Raw genomic sequence first — 10,657 nt, forward strand, 5'->3', positions numbered from 1 at the left:
TCCTGCAAGTTACTTCAGAATGTATTTTTGTGTGTGTGCATTACCCTTGTCTTTACACCTTCAAAGAAAAGACATAATCAATTTCACTTTCGTAGTTTGTAGTATCAGAAGTCTTCTTTTGCTAGTTCTTAAACTTTATCCAAAAAGAGTGAGCAGATCATACAAATATGAAGAACTCAGAGCATTAGAGTTATGTAAATTTTTGCTGAAAATCATTCTACATTTTCTGAAATGACGTGGTCTCCTTTAGCAACATATGCTGCTTTTTCTCTTTTTTATTAAAAGCACAGTCTTCGTAATATTCACTTAGGTTCTGAAGCACATTTTCTGTCACCTATTTGCCAGTAAATAAAAGTTGTTAATGGAGAGGTAAGCACTGGCCGACATCATCAGCGTGGACTGTAGGAATCTAATGTTTGGTTTTCTTTCCCTACGTCATTGTTATATATTTAAGATAGTCCACTAAAATAATCAGAATTCTATAAACATTTCCATTCTTTTCTCTCTTCTTCCCCTTACTGTTTTGTTGAGTAAATGTATACCTTTAGCTCAGATGCATAAAATATTTTGCAGTTGTATTAAAACAGTTATAAAATGGAAGTACCATGTTGTGGTTACATGAAATGTTAGAAATAGAATAAAGTTAACATGATAATCTTAGCAAAAATTTGAGTCTAAATAATGGGCTTGCAAAATATGCTATGATACACATAGCAAAATATTGTGTGTATGTGTTTGTATATATATATATAATATATATATAAACAAATCAAAAAGAATACTAAAACTGGATTTGAAAAAGTGATTATTATAGAGGAGTTTTTCTTCATTGCAAAATGTTTATACAATAGAGTATTTGAAATTCTTAGGCAATACATCCTACTGACTTACGTATCTTACATCACTTTACTAAATGTTCTGCAGTAAAATAGCTTCTGCAAAAACAGGATTGGTCTTTTCTCTTGTAGCTGTAGAGATCTTCATGGAACAAATCATAAATGTTTAATAAATAGTTGAGTAATCAGTAAGCCAATATTAATTTGCCATTAGAGTTTAACCTATTTTTTGATCAAGCCCAACTATCATTTGGGCTAATCAACATTTACGATAAAAATGCCACTTGCTGTTATATACCCTTTAAAGAGTATGTTGTTTTCCTCCTTATCTCTCCATCTCCGTCCTCCCAATGTCCTCCCAGGGAAATCTGAGGAACCAAACTGTGCTTGTGACCAGTTTCGTTGTGGTAATGGAAAGTGTATACCAGCAGCCTGGAAATGCAATAACATGGACGAATGTGGAGATAGTTCTGATGAAGAGATCTGTGCCAAAGAAGTGAATCCTCCAACATCTGCCTCTTTCCAACCCTGTGCTTACAACCAGTTCCAGTGTCTATCTCGGTTTACCAAAGTTTACACTTGCCTCCCCGAATCTTTAAAATGTGATGGGAACATTGACTGCCTTGACCTTGGAGATGAGATAGACTGTGATGTGCCAACCTGTGGGCAGTGGTTAAAATATTTTTATGGTACTTTTAATTCTCCCAATTATCCAGACTTTTATCCTCCCGGAAGCAATTGCACCTGGTTAATAGACACTGGTGATCATCGTAAAGTCATCTTACGCTTCACTGACTTTAAACTTGATGGTACTGGTTATGGTGATTATGTCAAAATATACGATGGATTAGAGGAGAATCCACACAAGCTTTTGCGTGTGTTAACTGCTTTTGATTCTCATGCGCCTCTCACTGTCGTGTCTTCTTCTGGACAGATAAGGGTACATTTCTGTGCCGATAAAGTCAACGCTGCCAGGGGATTTAATGCTACTTACCAAGTAGACGGCTTCTGTTTGCCATGGGAAATACCCTGCGGAGGGAACTGGGGGTGTTATACGGAGCAGCAGCGCTGTGATGGGTATTGGCATTGCCCAAACGGAAGGGATGAAATCAATTGTACCATGTGCCAAAAGGAAGAGTTCCCATGTTCCCGGAACGGCGTCTGTTACCCTCGTTCTGATCGCTGCAACTACCAGAATCATTGCCCAAATGGCTCCGATGAAAAAAACTGCTTTTTTTGCCAGCCAGGAAATTTTCATTGCAAAAACAATCGTTGTGTGTTTGAAAGCTGGGTGTGTGACTCTCAGGACGACTGTGGCGATGGCAGCGATGAGGAGAATTGCCCGGTAATCGTGCCTACCCGAGTCATAACTGCAGCCGTCATAGGGAGCCTCATCTGTGGCCTGTTACTGGTCATCGCCTTGGGATGTACTTGTAAGCTCTATTCTCTGAGAATGTTTGAACGAAGGTCAGTATCAAGACAAAACTATATTGCTTATGCTCTCTACAGTAAAAGCATGGCCCAAATATTTACAACACATTTCTTAATGAGATTAGCAATATATTTTTGTTATATTGTTGAGAAATAAATACTTCTTATGATTTATAAAATGACTGTGAAAAGCCTATGACTCAAAAGCCTAATAAGAATATTAAAAAACAAATAAATACTAAGAGTTATGAGGTGAAAAAAGCCAATCTGTGTTTATCAGTTCCTGTTTTCAGGTTAATCTGTCTTACAGGAATTTTGCAAGCTGTAATTCTCGGTTGTTGCTCTTTAACCTCGGTTTTTATAAATATTAATTCAACAATTCCAGATAATTTGAGAACCTTCTATGTTGAAAGCATTATACAGGTGAATAGAGAAATGAGTAGGAGTAATCTCATGGGCAGTTTACAGTTAGAAGGGAGGAATTGGTGGGTAGAATTAGATGGCAAAAAATATAAATGTTGTAAGAGCTATAAAATAAAGTGGTATAAAAGTCGAAGGATCTCAGTTAAGTAAGAAGTGGTTCAGCGTTAAAGAGTGGCCTTCAGGGAGAGCTGTCTTTCGTGTGGTAGAGGAGAGACTGGACCTGGGAGAAGTTGATGGCAGAGAGGCCTTCTAGAAAGCGCCTGTGGAGACCATGACCGTCAGTCCCAGGAGAATTACAAATGATAGATACAACAAAGAAGTCACATACCAGACAGCTAAGAATAGATGCACAGTATCACAATAACCAAGTGCATCTTATCTTTGGTTCAGTATAAATGGCCAGAAAATGTTTTACTACATTGCAACATAAGAGTACAATGAAGACCAGAGGCCTTGAGTTTAAGAACAAGTTATTCCAGAAAGGGTTTTGGTGACTCATTTCACTCTTTTCCTTACCTGAAAAGTAAATGTGTTGGACTTGCTGAATAAAGTGTCTTCTAAGAATTTTCAAATACTTTCACCTAAAGTCTCAAGCCCCTATGTTCTTAGGGGTTTAAAGATCTAGTACTTTTATCTTTTACGGGGATATCTAACTTATTAAAACTTAGTGATCCAGGCCCCTAGTGTAAAACCGCATGAGGCTAAACTGTCTGCTTCATCTTTGTGTTCTCAGTGTAGGAATGCTGGCTAAGTAAGCTTTATACAAATGAGCAAGTATATTAAAATTCAAATTGTTTTAATTGTTGATAATTTTAAAATTACTGTTTTGGCTTGCCTTTTTTTTTAACCCTTTTCATCCCCCTGTTTCTCTCAAAGATCATTTGAAACACAGTTGTCCAGAGTGGAAGCAGAATTGTTAAGAAGAGAAGCTCCTCCCTCTTATGGACAGTTGATTGCTCAGGGTTTAATTCCACCAGTTGAAGATTTTCCTGTTTGTCCACCTAACCAAGTATGTTACAATTTATTATTTCTCTTTCCGTACCTCTTAAAATGAAATCTATACTTGTATATAATGGTAAAGTATCCTTGACTGGGTCAGAATTTTTGCAGTCACGTTAAGAATTAAATATATGGAGGATTTGAAATTATACAGTTGACCCCTGAACAACGAGGGGGCTAGGGACACCCACCCTCTGTGCAGTTGAAAATTCACATGTAACTTTATAGTCGGGCCTCTGTGTCTGGGGCTCAACATCCATAAATTCAACCAACCATGTATCATGTAGTACTATAGAATTTGCTGTTGAAAAAAATCCACGTATAAGTGGTCCCGTGCATTTCAAGCCCATGTTGTTCAAGGGTCAACTCTGATTGTTTCATTGTATTTTAACAAATTCAGAAGTATACTTTTCACTCTTTACTTCTGATTTGGTTAGGTGATTCTTAAGCATTTTACTGTTTAGGATAATTTAATGTGTTAAAATTCAAAAGTAAAGTTTGACAACTTATTTTCTACTTGAACTATTTCAAGGATTTAAAAAGAAATACTAAAGTTGATGTGCTTAGTAATAGATTAGTAACATGCTAGATTAAAATAAAAGTTGTTGAAATTAAGTTAACATTTCTACCTGACTTGAGAGAAAACTTCTTCACAGCTGGATTTTACAGCGCTTAAAAATTCATATCATTTTCTTTAAATAGTAACTCATTCTTTATTAATGTTTCTGAATTCTTTAAATTTTTGTGAGCAATTTTCTACTTCAAGTGTACAGTAAAGTGATCCAGTTATACATATATATATATATTCTTTTTCAGATTCTTTTCCATAATAGATTATTATAAGATACTGAATATAGTTCCCTGCAATTTCTTTTTAAATTTCTTTTTCAATGCTTACAGTTGTGCCAGGGTTCTTAAGGGCATTAAGGTTTCTACATTTAGAATGTAAATTTATCCAGAAACATTTCTAAAAATTGTTCCCAGTATCAGAATTAAGAAAAATTGATGAACATTGTTTTCCCAGTAATTTAATTCTGTTCAAGATGAAAGACCATTTCCTTTTTGGTAAATAGGTTTCCAATTACAGTCGGTCATCTTATTCGAGTCTTTTAGGAAATCTTTGTGAGAATTTGATGTAATTTGCTAAGTAAGTAATTCAGAACTTCCACTGGTTGGAATTTTGTCTGCAACATAGGAAAACCCTACATTGTGGTTTTTATGTATTGTAGTCCCTGCCATGGGGAAGGGTTCTTTTTAGGTAGGAATTCAGAGGATGGTTAATTCCATCCACCCACTCCACCATCTATCACCCCACCTCTGTACCCTGAGGCTACCTTCAAGAGGTTAGTCAACTGTGAAGTTCGAGGGAGCACAGTCCACACAAGACAGCCCTTACTTCTAAAACCAATTTTAAGTTCAGGGGCTCCCAAACCATCCTCAGGTTTGATAATTCACTGGAAGGACTGAGAACTCATTGAAAGCTGTTTTACTTAATAGTATAATCTGGTGTAACTATTATTGCTGGGAAAGGATCCAGATTAAATCAGCCAAAGGAAGAGACGCGTAGGACAGGGTTCAGCAGGGTACCAAACACGACCCTTCCAATTGTCTTCTCTCCATAAAGTCAGGACAGTGTTATTCTCTCGACACGGGTGTGTGACAATATGCACAAAACATTGCCAACTAGGGACGCTCACCCAAACTCGGTGTCCAGGGTTTTTATTGGAGCTCCATCACATAGGCATGATTAATGGCACACGTGGCTGATCCCAGTCTCCAGCCTCTCCAGAGGTTGACTGATTCTGCTGACTCAGCACTCCCACGCTACATCACATTGGTGTGGCTCAGAGCCTCCACCTAAAACGCAGTGCTACTCTCTGGCTGGCCCAAGTCTCCACGCAATGACACTCCTGTCAAAGATGACATTCCAAGGTCTGAGGTCTCATCCCAGAAATAAAGGGCAAAGGTCAGACCTCACTTTGGGTAAGGTTTCAATTCTTTACTACCTAGTACAGCATTTTTGTAGGGTTATAATTTACCCTTGTGAGGGAATTCTGCTTCAACAAAGTTTTAAAATAAAGTATGTTTGTAAATGGGAAACCAGATTTTATTCAGTTAATGAGATTACACTCTTATGTTTGAAACTTTTGGTAATAAATTATCAAATTTCCTTATTTGTTTTTAAAAAGAAAAATAGGGCTTCCCTGGTGGCGCAGTGGTTGAGAGTCCGCCTTCCGATGCAGGGGACACGGGTTCGTGCCCCAGTCCGGAAAGATACCACATGCCACGGAGCTGCTGGGTCCGTGAGCCATGGCCGCTGAGCCTGCGCGTCCGGAGCTTGTGCTCCGCAATGGGACAGGCCACAGCAGTGAGAGGCCCGCGTACCGCAAAAAAAAAAAAAAAAAAAGAAAAATAACCTTCTGATTACCAACTCATTCAAAATAGCAATCCTTTCTGAAGAATGCTTTTCTTCTGCTTCATAAACTGAAGAAGTACATAAAATTATTCTTAAAACAATCATGAGATCCCCTTGTAGAATCTAATGTTAAATTGGCAATCATTTAATTAAACAGACTTTGAAGCCAGTAGAGAGCTTCATCTCACTGACAGACTGTACTGTTAAAGATGGCTTTGAAGTGTGCTGAAGGCGTGGTGGGTGGCAGCTGCATAAGAGGGGAGGATATCTGAAGAGCCTTGTATTCATTTCTGGATTTAATGACAGTGCTCACACAAAGCCTTAGAACGTGAATGCCAAATGAGGAGGACCAAATCTATGGAGTTCAAAGAGATGTGAGCCACTTTTTTTTTTTTTTTTCAGTTAGTTTATAGTTACATTCCCAATTGGTGAAAAACCTTACTCATTCATATAGTAAATTTTATGTGCTGATATTCAGATTTCTTATTGACAATCTGTTATTTACTAAGGCTAGACTATGAAAGATTCCTGTGATAGTAGCTTCTTAGCTTTCTGTGAGTTATATTCCAGGGATTGTGTTCAAAGGGTGTATATGGAAATCACAAATCTATATGGAAAACCTGAGGCTAGCTGTACGGTATCAGCTTGGATTTACTTCAATACCAGTCATAAACAGAGATGGAAAACATATGTTATCACATCTTCTTATTCTCTTCCCTTCTTTTTTTCTGTGGGGGGAAAGGCAAGAGCCATTCATTTGGCAGAGGGAAACTGTATCACCGTTTGAAAGGGAGTATATCAATTCACCATTGTTTCTTGGAAATACTGTATTTTAAATACTAAATGCCAGATTGATGAAAGCTGTGTTTGGTCCAAGTTTGATTACTCCTTTTTATAACCACTAGGTGGAGCTTAAAGACTGTTTTTGTAAATACTGTAGTGTTTTGTTTTGTTTTTTTAAATCCAGTAGTCATTCCTAGAAAAAAGAAAATCTAGATGATTTTTCTTTCAGTTGGGCAATATGGTCACTTCCCATATGCACTAATTAAAAATCACCAATTTTCAAAGAATAAGGTTATAATTTATGTTTAACATGAAGCTGTAGAAAATAAGACTTAAATCTTTAAGATTGAGAAGGAACCCAAATGTCTCAGATGCCATTGAATAGTGCTATAAACAAATTAATTTCTTTGACTTTTTGTTTCCTGTGCTGCATTACAAATACAGTAATTCCTTTGTTTATGACAATGTAAATAAATCCTCAATACCCACTCATTCAACAAATCCTTGAGAACCAACTGTGAGATATAATTTTTACATGTTTTGGAAGGTTTCAACCTTGTAGATCAAGTCTAACTTGTTCTGTGTTAAAACAAAAAAACAAACAAACAGCCTGGTTTTCACACTCCTTTAGGTCATTTGGAGAATTATTGTAGAGATTCCTCTATCCTCCGAGCTAAAGAAGTATCATATAATTTTATTTTCCGTCTTTGGTGCATTTCTAGGATTGGATTACCATGTGAAGTTTTGAAACAAAATTGCAGTTGTAATTGGCATTAAACATCATTTTAAAGTTCATATATAAAATGAGGTATCAAGAAAATCTTAAACACAGTGAACAGTGGTTCAAGTTATAGGTTAGATTCTGGAGTGAGGTGAACCTGTATCGAGAGAATTTAATTCATCCTCCATAGACCATAAAATGAGTAATAGAACTTTCATCCACAACACATGCTGAATAGAAGGGTGTTTTCCATCTTAATACCTTGTTGTTAGCTGTCTTAAGATCTTTTCTTTCTTTCTTTTTTTTTTTTTTTTTTTGCAGGCTTCTGTTTTGGAAAACCTGAGGCTAGCTGTACGGTCTCAGCTCGGATTTACTTCAATCAGACTTCCTATGGCAGGCAGATCCAGCAACATCTGGAATCGTATTTTTAATTTTGCAAGATCACGCCATTCAGGGTCATTGGCTCTGGTCTCAGCAGATGGGGATGAGGTTGCCCCTAGTCAGAGTACCAGCAGAGAACCTGAAAGAAATCATACTCACAGAAGTTTGTTTTCTGTGGAATCTGACGACACAGACACAGAAAATGAGAGAAGAGATACGGTAGGAGCATCTGGCGGGGTTGCAGCTCCTTTGCCTCAAAAAGTCCCTCCCACGACAGCTGTAGAAGCAACAGTGGGAGCAAGTGGAAGTTCCTCCACTCAGAATACCCGAGGTGGTCACACAGAGACCGGACGGGATGTGACAAGCGCGGAACCCCCAAGTGTGAGTCCGGCGCGTCACCAGCTCACGAGTGCGCTAAGTCGTATGACTCAGGGGCTACGTTGGGTACGTTTTACATTAGGGCGATCAAGCTCCATAAGTCAGAACCAGAGCCCTTTGAGACAACTTGATAATGGGGTAAGTGGAAGAGAAGAAGATGATGATGTCGAAATGCTAATTCCAGTTTCTGAAGGAGCTTCAGACTTTGATGTGAATGATTGCTCCAGACCTCTTCTTGATCTTGCCTCCGATCAAGGGCAAAGGTTCAGACAACCATATAGTGCAGCAGACCCTGGAGTAAGACCAAGTAATCGCGATGGCCCCTGTGAGCGCTGCGGTATTGTCCACACTGCCCAGATACCAGACTCTTGCTTAGAAGCAACGCTGAAAAATGAAACAAGTGATGATGAAGCTTTGTTACTTTGTTAGGTACAAGAATCCCATCAGGGAGATTGGATACAAGTTGGAGCAATATCCATTCATTGTTTTGTAACTTTACAATTAAACTAGTTTTAATTTAAAAAGAGAAAAGATGCAGGGTGATTTCTTACTATCATATGTTAGCCTGCATGGTTAAATTAAACACCTGTAACTCTATAAACGTTAGAGTTTACTATTTTAGCAGCTAAAAATGCATTATGTATTCAGATTGTTCAGTAATGTTCTTCCATTTGTTTCTAATTGTTTTCATCCCGGTACTGTAGTTCGCAGTAGAGATATGGCTGCTGAAACTCATTTGACTGTCAGTTTCTATCTATCCTATGTTAAAACGTTTCTTTGTTCAAAATAATACCTTCTTTTAATTGAACCCTTTATGCTTTTGCCAATACATCTTGTAACTTAATATACTAGATGTTAAGGTTGTTAATATAAAAAGAGAAAAAGTCCTTATTCTCACCTGTTTTTATTTGTATAACATCTGTCTAAACATTATTAGATTTCATAATATGAGCTTGTCAAAGGGAAAAAACCTTTGTCTAAAATTTTTTCTCTTATGTTTAACATGCAATGATGTGAAATTTAGATAGCGTTAGATAAATTAATGGCAAAAACAAAACTCTTTTATAAATTTTCTAATGTTGACTTTAATACTATAATATGGTACAAACCAAATGGTAAAAAGCCCAAGTCATTTCTTTTTTTATCTCTATTTAAGGACAGAATTAAGCGGATGAAGATATTCTACTATGCATTAAATCTTGAACTTTATAAAATATGTACAAAAATTGTACAAGATAAGTTTCAACTGGTAATGTCTTTCCCTAATACAGGGTTATGCTTGTATTGGACCCTAGGGATTTGCACTAAAATCATATCAAGGTCTCAGATGAGTTTAGTGCAGAAGCACTATCACTTTAAATACTATTATTTGCTATCATAATGACTATATATTTCCATAGCTTACAGGGGGAGCGTGAGGGGGCATTTTTATTACAACTTGAGGTTGCTTTGCTGGTTTTATATTTATTTGTTGTATTTAAAAACTGCATTATAGTAAGAAAGTGATTTTTTCAATATATTTTATTCATAAGGGGAGGATCATGCTACATGTTGAAAAGCAAATTAAGAAATCATTCAGATCACCTCCCTTTTTTAAGTAAAGTGAATTGCAAAACCCCGCGTATTTTTTTATTGTCAGTTCCCGTTTATTTATTCTTTAGCTGTCTGTTCAGTAGCTTAATGTTTGAGTATGAAAAATGTATTTGTGTGCGATTATTGCTATTTATTACATTTTAAATACTTTGCTGAATGTCATTTTAAAGCATGTTTGAGGTCTTGTGTATTTGTCGTGTTATGCTGTCAGGAAGAACTGACTGAAATGTTTTAATATGTATCAAATTAAAATGACTTCTTTTTTTTGTATTGCCTTGAGGTACTTTTGTATTTTTTGTATTGCCTTGAGGTACTTTTGTATTGCCTTGAGGTACTTGAAATCAAAGTTTCTCTTTATTTTTGTTCATTTGGTGCATATACAGATTCAGGCCATGAAATATGCAGTGTGTCTGGAAGAAAAATTAAAGAGGGGATGTCTTTCTTAACTCCCTTATAGTAAAGTAGTAGCTTACACCAGTTCTCAAGCGTAAAGAAATCCCTAAGGACCTGGACATTATTTTGCCTTTGAAAAACCTGCCTTTTAATTGATGTGTCTTATAAGAGTCAGTAACTCTATCAGTTCTCTTTTTATATTATTTTCAGATACATTTTAGACCCCTATACAATATTTTACTGGCAGAATTTGGGTTACCAAATTAACCTTGTTTAGATCCTACTAATTATATACTATTATGT

At 36.7% G+C, this 10,657-nt stretch overlaps 1 protein-coding gene across 3 annotated transcripts in view; it reads left to right on the forward strand.

Annotated features, from left to right (window-relative positions):
• Positions 1 to 10,152, forward strand: part of LRP12 (LDL receptor related protein 12) — a gene marked incomplete at its 5' end in the record, with an annotated part of 84,773 nt that extends 74,621 nt beyond the window's left edge. For all 3 annotated transcript variants that reach the window (XM_082674703.1, XM_082674704.1, XM_082674702.1), the window contains 3 exons: positions 1,199 to 2,303; positions 3,567 to 3,699; positions 7,931 to 10,152. In XM_082674703.1, coding sequence (XP_082530829.1) covers positions 1,199 to 2,303; positions 3,567 to 3,699; positions 7,931 to 8,797 — 2,105 coding nt within the window. In that variant the 3' untranslated portion in view covers positions 8,798 to 10,152. The remainder of the gene's footprint in view (positions 1 to 1,198; positions 2,304 to 3,566; positions 3,700 to 7,930) is intronic.
• Positions 10,153 to 10,657: the final 505 nt, after the last annotated feature.

The sequence above is a fragment of the Grampus griseus genome (genome assembly GCF_964374135.1).
Source record: "Grampus griseus genome assembly, chromosome: 17".
Lineage (NCBI taxonomy): Eukaryota > Metazoa > Chordata > Mammalia > Artiodactyla > Delphinidae > Grampus > Grampus griseus.